The 14,208-nt window shown below is 59.5% G+C and overlaps 1 protein-coding gene across 1 annotated transcript in view; it reads left to right on the top strand.

Moving 5' to 3' along the window:
• Positions 1-13,954, top strand: part of BMP7 (bone morphogenetic protein 7) — a 75,086-nt gene extending 61,132 nt beyond the window's left edge. The window contains exons 4-7 of the mRNA XM_054573349.1: positions 5,246-5,443; positions 8,634-8,710; positions 10,064-10,174; positions 13,127-13,954. Coding sequence (XP_054429324.1) covers positions 5,246-5,443; positions 8,634-8,710; positions 10,064-10,174; positions 13,127-13,276 — 536 coding nt within the window. The 3' untranslated portion in view covers positions 13,277-13,954. The remainder of the gene's footprint in view (positions 1-5,245; positions 5,444-8,633; positions 8,711-10,063; positions 10,175-13,126) is intronic.
• Positions 13,955-14,208: the final 254 nt, after the last annotated feature.

Here is a 14,208-nt window from a genome sequence, read left to right on the forward strand (position 1 = left end):
GGTACCTGCGCGTAGGTATTTTGGGCCTCGTGGGTCAGACGTTGTTTGTCGCAGCCCTTCACCCGGCTGTTCCGTGTGAAAGCAGACAGCCGACATGTAGGTGACTGCATGTGGCAGGGCTCCAAGCACTCTGTGCAGAAACAGCCGGTGTGCTGGGCGTGCCTGGGGGCCCCAGTGTGCAGACCCCTGGGAAAAGGGTGAGGACGTCTCTTCTTGGTTTCGCACGTGGCGTGTGTTGCCGTTGTTGCCTGAGGCTCATCACGTCACAGTTGGCAAGACGGCCGCATCTGGGGCCTTGAGCATGGAGGAAGGAGGCCGGCAGACTGGCTGCAGGATGCTCTCTTCTCGCGCCTGCCTTTTTAGGGAGGAGGATGTTTCCAAGGCGCCTGCCGCAGCCGTGCTAGAAGGAGCTGCTGGCAAGGCTGGGAAGGGTCCGAGTGGCCACCTCCTTGGGGGAGGATCGGGGACCAGGGCCCTGGGCATGGCCTGGTGGTGGGCCTGCCCGGGCAGCCGTGGCCTCACTGAACGCTGCTAGGGTGGGTGCTGTCCTCTCAGCTCTGGAGTGAGAGCGGAGCCCATGCTAACGGCTGCCTGGCCCCGGCAGGGAGCAGGGGTGCTGGGCCCGGGGCTGGTGGATGCCTCGAGTGCTCAGGGACAGTGGGAAATGGGCCCCATGATGGACTTTGCTCTGCGTCAGTCACAGAAATGAAAATACAGGCCTCCCAAGATTCTGTCCTGGACGTTTCTCACGATATTCCTGGAAGCTCCCCTCAGAGGCCCTTCACCGGGGGACGGACCAGGGAAACAGGGGATGCAGGGCTGAAGCCTGGGACCCCGTGGGGGAATCTCAAAGGCTTGCAGATTAAATAAGCCAATGCAAAAGCCTGGGGGTCCATGCGTACGAAACAATGCAGAGCTAGAGGGATGAGACTGGGTCAGTTGTAGCCAGAGGCTGGTGGGTGGTTGGGGGGGAGGTGGTGACTAGCAGAGGTTGTCCCCCTCGGCTCGACCCACTGAGAGGAAAGGCAGCAGAAGAGAGTCCCTTGGTGGGTGCGGGGGCTGCGCTGTCTCCTGATAGAGGAGGCGAGTGCATGAATCCACACATGCATTAAATAAAACTGACGGATCTGTGTACAAGAAGTCAATTTTACTACATGTTAATTTAAAAAGGAAAGTTTTAAAAAGGCAAAATACAAAAGAAGTAAAACACACCACAGAGAGGCAAACCACAAGCTCTACTAAAGAACAGACCAGTGAATCCAGTGCCCGGGTCCCTACCTGCCTGTCTGGTGGCCAGCACACTGCCCCCACCCCAAGCTGCTGCCTGCAGGGCTTCGGCCAAAATCGTCCATCTGGTCAACCTGTCCATCCTAGCTTAACTGTAGGACGCCCAGTTAAACTTGAATTTCAGGTAAACAACAGGTAATTGCTTAATACAAGTATGTCCCACGTATAGCAAATATTATTCATTTATTGGAAATTCAAATTTAACTGGGTGTCCTGTGTTTTTATTTGCAAAATCTGACAACCCTATTCTTGGAAAAATTTTCAGGTTTCTTGAAAATCTATTAACCCTTGGCTAGAATAGAAACCTTTTTCAGCTTTACTAAAGACACAGACCTATGTTGAAAGAGTATGTACATCTTTTTGTTTGTTGTTTGTTTGTTTTTTCAATTAATTCAGCCGCCTCGATCTGTCTGCCTAATACATTTGGTCTGGCTCCCCTGTCAGTGTGACTTGCCTTGGACATTTATTTTCAAATATTTTATTTACTTTTAGAGAAAGGGAAAGGGAGGGAAAGAAAGAGAAAAATCGATGTAAGGGAGAAACATCAACTGGTTGCCTCTCATATGCGCCCCTACAGCGGGGACCGAACCCACAACCCAGGCATGTGCCCTGACCGGGAACCAAACCGGCAGCCTTATGGCTTTGCAAGATGACGCCCAACCCACCGATCCACACCAGTCAGGGCCGCCCTGGACATTTAAACACAAACAACCCACATGAATGCGTGAACTTGCTAAGTAAAACCTACATACGTAATATCATAAAATGAAAAGGAATTCCTATCCCAGCCAACCCGCATGTCCTCTCCCCCAATATAATCTTTCCCAGCCCTTTTCGGGGATATTAAAATAAAAATGAACTTTATGTATGAACGTACCCACATATGTTCGTATAGGCTTTAAATTTCTTTCCTCCCGCTTGTAAATCACACCGTATCATGTTTGGCCTCTCCTTCTGGGGCGGATCTGAGGGGCCCTTCCTTCTGTGGGCCCCACAGGAGCTTGGGCCTCTCTGGTTCCCAGGGCACCCTGCAGGGCGCAGGAAAGTGCTGGCCGGACACTGCGCCAGGAATGCTTGTGAAGAGATGCACGCCTTGTTTAGGTGCCTGTGTAGCCATGTCCCCGAATTTAATTATCTTGTGTTAATAAAACCTCACGTCGTCTCTCAGGTTCTGCAGTGAGAGGCTTGACTCGGTGACTCACCTGTGCGCGGCTCTCCAGCCTGGCTTACCTTGGGGGGAGTAATGGCTCCACCCGGGATGCCTGGCCTCTCAGGGGACACTTGGATACATTTTTGGGACCACCAGGGATGCTGCCGCACACCCTGCAATACCCCTGCGGCCCCCGGAAGAGCCTGAACGCCGCCTGCCGGGTGGAGAAGTCCGCTGCGTCTTCGGCCCTCTGTTGAGTGGCCGTCTCTGGGCCCGGCACGCAGTGTCCCGTGTCTGGCCCACGCAGGCCGGTCAGCAGCGGGTGTGGGTGCAGAGACCTGGAGACCCTCTTCCTTCTGCTCCGTCGCCCGCTTCCCCGCTGAGGCTGTGGTCCCGGCCCTGGCCACCCCTGCGCCCCCGCCCGCAACCCCCGCGGCAAGTGGGGGGTTACTGTATCCGAGCAGCGTGGCGCTTTCAGGCGATGCATTTTTATTTTGCCCTTAAAAGCCTTCCAGGGGGGAATGCAAATCCTAGGGGCTCTGCTTTAATGGTTCTTTTTACAGAACCGCTCCAATTATAGATGGGTGAACTCGGGGAAACCCCACTCAAGAATGCAGGAGAGCGAACGTTAAAGGGGTTAATTTAGGGGGAAAGAGTGGTGGACGGGGAGTTTGGTCTTTGAAATGCTCCTTGTTAAAAAACCAAAGCGAACCCCTAGTGCTGGCCGGGCCCTTGGGAGGCCAGGTTTCCTGACTTCCGCCCGCCCGGGGGGCTCCAGGTGAAGTTAATTCCAGATGTGGCTGGGCCTGGGCTCCCGAAGCACCGGTCCCGCCGGCCTCTGACCCTGGCCGCCCAGCGTGGGGGCGTCCTATCTGCGGTGGCCACGTGGCCGCACCTGGTTCCGGTGCGCTCCTTGCTTCCAGGCTGCGTGGCCTTGGGCGGGCTCTCCTGCCTCTCCGATGGCAGGCTTTCTTTGTCCAGTCTCTTGCTTCATCTTTCTTTGGGATATTGTCGCCACCGGCAGAGGCAGGACATGAACCCCGGGAGGCTGGTCCCAGGCCAGAGTGGGTCTTGGCTCCAAGCCTGCGTTGTCATCCGCACCCCCCGCCGCCCCCCACCCCCGGCAAAGGCGCCAAACCCAGGCTGCGCCGCGCCGCCGCCGCCTTCCACCCTCTCCTCCGGGCGAGTTCTCCCCATTCCCCGTCCCACTTCCCAGCCCTGCCTTGGTTTCCCCACCTCATGAAGGGCCCCTCCCGTCTCTCAGGCGCTCAGGCCCAGAGCCCAGAAGTCACGTGTGACGTCTCCCTGTGTCACCTTTTACGCCCAATCCCTCACCAAGTTCCCTCCATTTTCCTCTCAAAATAGATCCAGGAGGGGTCGTGGTCCAGGTGGGGGTGTTGGGCGCGATGAATACGGCCACCGGGTGAAGGGCCCCTGGGACCTCCCTGGGGCTTTTTTTTTTTTTTTTTTTTGCAATTTCCTTTGAGTAATTATTTCAAAACAAGACATTAGAAATCCACTCTAAAGATGGACTTACAGACGAACCACCAAAGAGCTGACCACTTCTGGCTGCCCGCCCCCGGCCGGGACGCCTCGCCCTGGTCTCCCTCCCGCTTCCGTTCTTGACCCCCCAGGGCAGCGCGCCGGGCAGGCTGCGGTGGTCTTTGCCAACAACTCGAGCTGCCCGCGCCTGGGCTCTCGTACGCCCATGGTTTCCACTTCACGCAGATCAAAGGAGCCCCCCCGCGGAGCCGCAGTAATGAAATACCACAACCTGGGAGCTGAGAACAGCAGGCTTCCTTCTCTCACCGGCTGGAAGCGGCGAGTCCAAAGTCCAGGTGTCCCTGGGCTGTGCTCCTTCCAGAGGGTCCAGGGAAGGGTCCTGCCTGGCCTCCCTCAGCTCCTGGAGGCTCCGGGAGCTCTTTCGTGCTCCATGGCCATCGTTCGTGTATGAGTGTGTGTGTGTGTGTGTGTGTGTGTGTGTGTGACTTCACATGGCCTTCTTCTAAAGACACTGGTCATTAGATTAGGGCCCTTCCTAATCCTATGTGAATTTACCTTAACTGATTTCATCTGCATAGATACTACTTCCAAATAAGGTCCCACCCTGAGGTTCGGGGGACGCTATTCAGCCCAGTAACTAGAGGAGGGATCAGTAGTGCTGCTGATGCCCTACTCTCCCCCACCACTCACCCCTCCTACCCCCCTTCTACCCTCCCCAGCCCCAGTCTCTGCCCCACTAGGGGGCCGGCCTCCTTAAACACGCCCCCCGGCCCCCAGCTCCGGCCCCCATTCGCCTTGCCAGTGCGCTCTGCTTGGGACGTCCTCTCCCAAATAGCCAAGTGGCTCTCCCCCTCCCCCCCCGTCACCCACGTCTCCGCTCCAGTGGTCCTTCCGAGCTGAGGGCGGTGGATGCGGGGACGGCTTGCGGCTGTTCCCACCTTCCCTGGCCGGCCTGGAGTTGCCCCACCTCTAGGTAGTAGGTAGACCATGTACCTGCTCTGCCCATGGAAAAACGAGTGGAACTTCCTCTAGCCCGAGACCTTCTGCCGACCTCAGCCCAGCTCCTCGCCCTCCCCTGCAGCGTCTTTTCACTGTGGGATGCCTGTGGTCCAAGTTTCCTGCCAGCCGGCCCCAGGGGACGGGGAGTTTTCTCTGCATGGTCTCCCACTGTGTCCTAAGCTCCTAACACAACCGGGCACAGAGCTGGGGCTGGGCGGGTGGACAGCGAGTGCGTGAGTGGGCTGTGAGGCACAAGTGAAACCCCGCTGACCACGTCTTCTACACGTCTGGCTGCTTCCGGTCTAGGGCAGAGCATCAACCCCAAGCTGGCGGGCCTGATCGGGCGGCACGGACCCCAGAACAAGCAGCCCTTCATGGTGGCCTTCTTCAAGGCCACCGAGGTCCACCTTCGCAGCACCCGCTCCACGGGGGGCCGGCAGCGCGGCCAGAACCGCTCCAAGACGCCCAAGAACCAGGAAGCGCTGAGGATGGCCAACGTGGCAGGTACGCCCGGGGCAGGAGGGCCCAGACACAGACCCCAGGGACGTGGGGATGGGGAGGGGCCCGGCGAGGAGCGACTCGAAATCCTGTGCCCCACAGACGGTTCTGGAACCAATGCAGCAGGAGGCAAGATCCACAAACCCCTGCTCTGCGCAGAGCTCACCCTCGTAACTGTGTGCAAGTCACAATTCTTTCAGAAATGCAAGTACCAACACAGGGGCTGACCCGCCGTGCCATTTCTAAGTGGGTCAGCCGGTGGCTAGAGATAAATGAAGGAGGACACGCAAAGGAGCTGGGAGATGCCACACCACCCCCCGGGGAGGCCGCGGCCACCTGCGGAGTGGGCAGGAGCAAAAGTGGGGGGCTTTGCTCTATCTTTAATTTTATTTCTTAAGTGAAAAATACTGGAAACTCCTGGCAAATTGGAACGCTTGTTAAATGTGGGTTTTCCCATCCGGAGCCCATCTCCCAGTGCCTTGGGTTGGTCTCGAGGTAAAGGAGGGTCACAGGCAGCGACCAGCCCGCTGGCCGGCGTGTTCGGAGCTCACCGAGGAGCTCATCAGCCACACTGGCTCCCAGGCCTGGGGTTGGTCCCAGGAACCCTGGAAGGGGGACACAGGGGTATTTAGAATATGCAAAGCAGCCCGCACCCCCAAATCTGCCTTATGTTGCCAGCCGCTTCTTATGCCTCACCGAGCCGACTTGGACCTTGCGGTTCATTTTTCTTTTCGAGGGAAGGGGAATATGGTTGCTGTGGGTGCGGGAGCTGTTAGGAGTGGGCCTCCCGGCCCCCAGGAGCCCGGGAGGACCTTGGTGGGAGTGGGGGGCTTGCAGTTTGTGCACGGGGGTTCTTTTCCGGCAGGTGCATCATCCTTCCCTCAAAGCGGTCTGTGTTCCCCCAGGTTAAAACCAGCCACACCCCTGAACTTGTGTTGGAAACCTCCTCCATGCTGGGCTCTCGGTGTCTGGGGCTCGATGGCGAAAGCCAGCCGTGGTGCCCTGGGGACAGGGGACCCCAGGAGCTGGTGGTCTTTCACGGCCACACTAATGACGGCCTTGAGAGTCGGGGAGTGGTGACTAGGGACCCCCAGTTTGGGGGTTCAGAGAAGACCTCCCGGCTCAGGGCGCTGGGGCGGGCGGGTGCCCATGAGGCTGGGCTGCGCTGGCTCCATCGTAGGGCTCAGGCGGCAGGTCTGCAGTGCGGAGGTCGGTGCTGGGAGGCCATGCGGCGCCTGTGAGGGATGAGGGGTGAAAGGGCGCAGCGGCTGGGACCAGGGGAGGGTCGGGCTGTTGAGGTGAGCGCATGGCAGTGTCCTCTTGGGAGCCACGTCTTGAGCTTGAGCTTCCTCCAAAGCAAATGTGGGAGCCTTTGCAGAGTCTCAGGCTATGGCGCTGGGTGGGGCTGATCAGATGACCCTTTGATCCCACCGCTGCCCTGAGAATGGTGGGGAGCAGGGCCTGGGGATGAGGAGTCGGGGGGCCTTTCCAAGTCAGCCAGGCAGAAGTGCGGCGAATTCCATCCCAGGAAAAATGCCGTGTCTTCGCATTCCATCCGGGGTGCCTCAAAGCCTTAGAATTCAACACCCAGTTTCCCCGCCACCTCTTCACCAACCCCCCGGCCAGCCTCCATTTACATAACCCCCAGGACGGGTCTCTCACTGCCGCACAGGGCAGATGTGCTTTCTTGCCTGGCATCCCCTCCTTCCTGTGGATTTCTGCATCTTGGCCCTGTGGGACGACCCACTTAGCCCGGCCTGGAAGTTTGATAAGAAATCTGGAGGCCTGGGCCCCACCACGGGCCCAGGCAGGCGGAAGCTGCGTGTGTTTGTGCCCGCGTGCCCGCACATGCCCGTGTGAAAGGCTTTACCTGCGGGACAGGCCAGGAGTCCTGCTGGAGGGCCACACACGTCGGCTCTGCTCCCACACAGCCCTTTGTGCGCTGGAAGGAGACAAGCCGCGGCGTGTGGGCCACCGGGGAGCTCTTCCTTGCGGGCGCCCCCGCCCCAGGCCTTCCGGGGCCCGCTCACCGGCTGTGGTCTGGGGCCAGAGCCTGGGTTCGCTGCCTCCCTTCCAAGCCCTTCTCCCACCCACTTGGGGACCCACCTCCCTGGTAATTAACCCTTTTCAGCAGATGACCCTCTGGTGGGAGCTGAGCCCGGACACCAGTTGTAGCTCATTGGCTGCTCAGGCTGCAGCTCCTGGGGGTGGAGGAAGCAGCTGCCTTGCCTTTGCTCGCCTGCGGGCCGTCGGGGCGGGACTGGAGGGGCAGCAGCGCGGGACCTCCTTCTCGAGTATCCCATTCCTTCCCTTTGTGCACCAACAGTTGCTTGGTGCTGGCTCCACAGAAAGAAGGACCTGGAGCTGTGTGAGGGCTCAGTGAGCGGCACGTGCCACGATTGATGGGCAATGCCTGCCAGGAGCAGAGGAGGCTCAGGCGGCTCCTGGGCACCGCTCCCCAGCCCTGCCTTACAGCACAGCAGGGTGTTTGGCTTCATGTTGAAAGCCAAGGCCCAGCAGACCAAGGGTCGCTGTGGGTAGGTAGCTGGGCTCGGGGGACACTCTATCTGGGAGAGAGAGATAGAGATTTGGGCATGTTTACAAATGCTCGGTCCCTCACCCCCGTGCCTGCAAACCTCACTTTCTTCTGGGAAGCCCTAGTGCATCATTCTCACGCCTGAGGTCAGCCCTGTGTTTTTCTAGAAGGTCAGTGGGATTTGGCTTCGCGCCGTCTTGTTTACTCTTCGTGGTAGTGGTGACGGGGACTTTGTCCCAGGCCCTGTCTGTACCCCCTCTTGCCTCCTGCAGAGGTGTGGGCACTGTGGGCTGGCTGCCCATGGCGAGGCCGGTTGAGAGCAGACCCCTCCAGGCAGCCAGTGTGGAGCGTGGACGGGTTTGACTCCCGTATGGAACCCAGCGGATGTCAGCATTGAGTCCACGTTTGTGTGTAAAAGAAACCCGTGTCCGCAGAAGGATCCGAGGGCTCTGTGAGCGGAGGCTGAGCGAGCGGGATGGGGGTGTCGGCGCCTCCCCTGCGAGGCTGTTGGATGGGGGTGGAACCGCGTTCGAAGGCACCTGTGGCCCAAGAGTCGCTCTGCAGCCGCAGGAGTGCGACTCCGCTCAGCCCGGCCTGAGGCTGGGGAGACTAACGCCTGTGTGTTCCCTCTTCCTCCCCGCCATCCGCTCCTCCGTGCAGAGAACAGCAGCGCTGACCAGAGGCAGGCCTGCAAGAAGCATGAACTGTACGTCAGCTTCCGCGACCTGGGCTGGCAGGTAAGGGGTGGGCTCCCACTGCTCCCCCAAGGCCGCGGGCTGTGCCCCATAGGGGCAGCGAGTCCTGTTTCTACTCCATCTGCGTCAGTTAAGACTCCGGTGCCAAGAGGCCTAACTGGGGTCGGGGATTTAGCGTAAGGATCCGGGGTACCTCATGAAACCCAAGAGCAGAGATGTGGCCAAGACTCAAGCAAGAATGAGGAACTCAAACACTTGGGACTCTGAATGTCATTCTGCATGTGAACCCCGTTGCCATCCTGCACTGGCTGCTCCTCAGATGGGCGCTGGGACCCAGCCGCCTGGAGAGTGGGCTCCCAGTCTGCCCCTCCTTCTCCATTATTCAGATTCCCAGAGAAGGGTCTGATTGGTCCAGCTCAGGTCAGGCGTTCATTGAACCAATGAGCTGTTTTAGGGGGCGGGGTCATGGTATAGGAGCATGGCTGCCCCTCTGGAACCATTTGGATGGAGTGGGGTGGAGGGCAGGAGATGGATGGATCCTGGGAGAGGAGTGAGGGTCTAACAACCAGGAGCCCCTCCCACCTGCTGGGCCCTCTTGCAGGCCCGGAAGGGGCAGCAGTGAGTGGGGCAACAGGTCAGCCTCACGGAGCTCCAGTGTCCTGGGCAGGACGCTCTCATAAAGTCAGCAGGTCAAGTGGGAGAGTCCAGCTCTGCCCTGGGGGTCGTGCCCAGCACACTCCCAGCGCCCCTGTGCGCATAGCCAGCTCAGACCCCCTTGACCATGTCCTCGTGTCCGAGGGGGGCCCTGTTCCTGCTGGAGCGCGCTCCTGGGACAGGGCCCCAGACTCCAGGGTCCTCTGCTGGAGGAGGCTGTGGACCTGGGTCCGTGAGAGGTGTAATTTTTGCTCGAACAATCTTTTGGCTCAAACCCCCACCCTAAAGAAAGCATCGCCACGGGCGTCCTTCTTAGAGCCGCCCGTGCGTACCAGGCACCGGGCTGAGCCCTCCACACTGTCGGTTCATTCCGCCCACGGTGGGCCATTAGCCCCCTTCCCGGGCAGGTGAACGGAGGCATGGGGTGTTGTTTTTATGGCCACGGCTGGGCGTTACCCCCCAGGAGAGGTAAAGTTGTGCCTCCCTGGCCCCCCACTCTGTGCCACGTGCTGATGAGACCACACGATGTCCGTTCCGGGCTCAGCCCAGTTCCACCGTGGTCCGTCCTTCCTGTTGCATTCCATGGGGACCGCCCGCGTCTCCTGCCACTCAGGAGGGTGATTTCGACCCGGGCAGCGCCTGAGTCTGGCCCACAGGAGGGGGTTCCGACCTGGAGGCTGGGGCCCTGAGGCTCACCCTTCCCGTGGGGCCCTGCGTACGGCCCCCCGCCCCTCCCTGCAGGACTGGATCATCGCGCCCGAGGGCTACGCCGCCTACTACTGCGAGGGGGAGTGCGCCTTCCCCCTGAACTCCTACATGAACGCCACCAACCACGCCATCGTGCAGACGCTGGTGAGTGCCGCAGGCGGGAGGCGGCGGGGCGGGGCCCCGCGTCCCGCTGTGGCTCCTCCCTCCTTGGGGGCCCCTTTCTCTGTTAAAAAAAAAAGGCTGAAAGTTATATTTTACTGCTGTGTTGACCTAACGATGTGTGTAATCTTTGACCCCAGAGTCCCTAAAGTTTATTTATTTCTCCTCATTGAAAAAGAAGTTAGAGCAGCTTCGTGGGTCCCTAACGTTACCGTGGGCCCTGGCCTGGCCCGCCTGGGGCGACTGTTCTCAGCTGTCAGCCTGTCTGCTCTGTGTCTGGAGGCCTGTTCCTGCCCCATGATGTCTGCTCTTCCCCTAGGTCAGGGGCTCGAGAGCCTGTTCCCCCCGCCCCCCCCCCGCCCCGCCCCAGCTCATATGTCATCCTCTTAGCCTTGAACTTCACCCTTCAGTCCTTTAGGGGCACCCACTGCGCTTGGTGAGGGTCTCCAGCCTGCGGAGCCTGCGCGGGGAGCTGGGGACACCGCAGAGGCAGCACGGACGGGGTCCCTGCCTCAGGGCCTCGCTTTCCCAGGGAGGAAACACTCAGTAAACAACCAAGGCAACCGGGGAGGGAGGGAGTGACCGGGAGATGCCAAGAGGGGATTAGGGTAGAGAGATGGGCTGGGAGCCCCGGCTGCCCCAGGTTGGACCCCTGGCCGTCGGAGGGCTCGGTGCCCACAGCAGCGGCCACAGTTGGGGGCTTTGCTCTCCAGCTTAGAGTCCGGGGTTCCAGGGCCGTGGCTGTCTGGCTCCCTGCCATGGGCGTTGCCTGGGCCGTTCCGGACCACGGGTGACCCTCCCTGGCCTGACCGCTCCTGAGGGCAGACAGCTCCCTGCCCAGGGCCGCCACTCAGTCCCACGGTGCTGTGTGTCAGGGAGCTCTGCGCTGCTTTGGTGGCATGGTCGGTCGGCCTCCCTGGTCCCTGTCCCTGTCCCTGTCCCTGCCCCGTGTCCCATCTCGGAGGGAAAGCCCCTCTGGTCCTTTCACAGACCAGCTCCGCCCTCAGAGGGAAAGGCCCCCTTTTTTATGCTGCCCTTCCAGGCCCTGCCTCCCGCAACAGCAAACCCCGAAGACTGTTTGGGATTGAAAGTCCCTGCGCTGGAAATGACCCATCACCCAGACTGCTCCGTGGCCCGGCCCTGCTCCCCGGTCCCTGCTAAGGTCCTGCTCTCAGGACCCAGGGCGGTGACGGGAGTGTCCCCAGGCTGCGGGGGGCAGGCGCCCCTCTGCACTCCGACGCCCCCTTCCTGGGCCCGGGCCCACCCACTCAATCCGTGTTTTTCCGGAGACGCCTCGGGTCAGCCTGAATCCTCCAGTTAGTCCGAAACGAGGGTCATGTTTTCAAAGGGGGTGGCTCCTTATCTTCTTGGAAGTCATAACAAAATACAAACAAAATGAGCTGATGCCTGGGATTTGCTTTAAAATTATTCCCGGGTGAAATAGGTGGGGAAGGTTTCGATGTTAGGCTTTGAAATTGTCCTTGATAAAATGTTTAGGAAGTGCATGGCCATGTGTCAAAAGTCACAGACCGGAGGCTGGTGAGCAGGGTGCTTTCACTGGGCACACGTGTGTTTTGGAAACCAGAAACTTCACCTAAAAATAAAACAACAGCATCCCCAGCCTATCTTGAACAGTCAGCACATCTGATCACACCGGCATCGGTGGCCGCGGTCAGTTTGTGGCCGAAGGAGAGAGACCTCTTAGTTTGCCCCAGGTCTCACTCTTCCCTATCGTCTCACTCCTGGCCTCATTCACCCCTCAGTGACACTCGTGTGGTCCCTGTAGGCACTTAGAGCCCAGTAGGGGCTTGTAGGGGTCTGTTTGCCCCTGACCCCTACTAGCCCCTGTAAGGCACACAGAGGCCCAGGTGTGAGATGGAGCAGAAACCTGGGCACCTGGCTGTCTTCCTTCTTCGTTCCTACCTCTGGACGTGCCGCGTCCTTGTTGACGTCTCCCAAGGATTTGCCCAGATTCCTTCCCCTTATTGCTATTGTTCAAGAGGCAGAATAGCCTGGTGGGGTCTAGACGTGTGCCATCCAACACGGTAGCCGATTCACGCGTGGCTCCCCCGCACTGGGCCTGTGCCCCCCGCCCCCATCGAATGAATCAGTGGGTTTCGAAGACTTAGTACCAAAAAAGATAAAATGTCTCATTAATGACTTTTTTATATTAAGTGTATGTTGAAATGATAATATTTTCGAAACCCTGGGTTCAATTAGATATAGTACATAAATGAATGTTACCGGTTTCTTCCCCACCGTCTGAAATATGGCTGCAAGAACCTTTCCAATCACCTGCGTGACTTGCATTCTATTTTTCGTGAACAGGAACAGTGGCCTCTTTCTGAAAAGAGGCCAGAGAGTAAACATTTTTGACTGAGAGTCATAAATCGCAACTGCTCGGCTCTGCCTTTGGGACAAAAGCGCCGCCCTGACGCGCCCGGTGAATGGGCCGGGCCGAGGGCCAAGCAAACCTTATTCACGGGGCCGGGTTGGGCCTGCGGCTGACCCTGGTCCAGCCCTGTGGTTCTCCACGGTGTGGGGGGGGCAGTTTTGCCCCTCGGGGTTGTTGGGCCTGTAGCCGCACTTCCGGATGCCGCGCTTGGGGGCTGGGGTGGAGTGGGCCTGACCTCAGAGTCCAGGGCGCTGCTAAACACCCCGCCGAGCCCAGGGGAGCCCCGCCCCGCCCTCTGGCCTGGCGCTCACTTCCCAGCCTTGTGCTCAGCCGGCCTGTATGCGGTTCCCTCCTTTGTGGCACGGGGGTCACCGCAGAACCAAGGTAGTTGCACACAATGTGCTTAGGATGGGGCACGCTGGACGCACGTCGCCGAGGTCATTTCGCCCACGCGGCACACGGCCCTTGTAGACATAGGGAGGCCAGAGAGAAGCAGTGGGGGCGCCGCACTCACCGCTGCCCCCGTTTTGGGTGTGTTCCAGGTCCACTTCATCAACCCGGACACGGTGCCCAAGCCTTGCTGTGCCCCGACCCAGCTCAACGCCATCTCCGTCCTCTACTTCGACGACAGCTCCAACGTCATCCTGAAGAAATACAGAAACATGGTGGTGCGGGCCTGTGGCTGCCACTAGCCCCTCCTGGAAGCCAGGCCCGCGGGGCCGCAGTTTTCTGGACCCTACATCTCACCATCCCACGTGCCCCGCTGCCCGCCTTGGCAAGGAGCCAGCAGGCTGCCCGCCCTTTGCTGGGCCCTCCCATCCCCTGCCCCAGCTTGGATGGTGTAGGAGCAATGAGGACTTTGAGAGGCAAATGGTTTTTGATGGGTTGTTCCTTGTCATCCTATGGACAAGACCCTACAAGCTGCTGCAGGCCAAACCTAATAGGAAGAAGAACGTACAAAGAAACCGCCCGCCGCGGTCACGGGCCGCAAAGTCTCGGCTGGGCCCTGACGTGCTCCTGGGGTGACGAGGGGTGCCCCTCGGCCAGGCCACCCAGCAGCGGCGGAAGGGGGCGCGGCGAGGGTGGGCACCTCGGCGCCTGTGCCGGAGGGACCCTGGCGTGGAAGTTCCTGTAATAAATGCCCCAATAAAACGAGTGAATGAAAGTGGTTAGGATGTTACAGATATATTTTCCTAAACAATTTATTCCCATTTCTTGGTTTACTCCAATTCCATAAACAGAAGCTGTGGCCGGCGGAGCGGGGGGAGGCCCCTCTTCATTCCATTTGGGTTTCATCCGAGGTTTCCAGAGAGACCCAGGGTTTACGTGGACATGCCCATGACCAAGGTTTGGCGGGGCGGGGGAAGGGTGCATTTCTGCTGGGAGGAAGGGGCGAGCTGACCTTGGAGGAGATGTGTTTTGTCACTTGGCTGGGCGTGGGATGGCAGACATTAAAACAGGCACTGGCGCCCCAGCAGATGTTTCCGAGTGGCTCTCCAGCACCCCTCCACGCCAGTGTGAAGGGCGGCGTGGAGGACGGCAGCGCTAGGACAGAACCTGCAACTTGACCCTGATTGCTGGGCCACATGGCCTGTTCAAAGGAGCGCCGAGGAAGCCTGGCTCT

This window comes from Pteronotus mesoamericanus, unplaced genomic scaffold (genome assembly GCF_021234165.1).
Source record: "Pteronotus mesoamericanus isolate MK-2021 breed Mesoamerican mustached bat unplaced genomic scaffold, CSHL_Meso_final contig_25, whole genome shotgun sequence".
In the NCBI taxonomy this organism is placed as follows: Eukaryota; Metazoa; Chordata; class Mammalia; order Chiroptera; family Mormoopidae; genus Pteronotus; species Pteronotus mesoamericanus.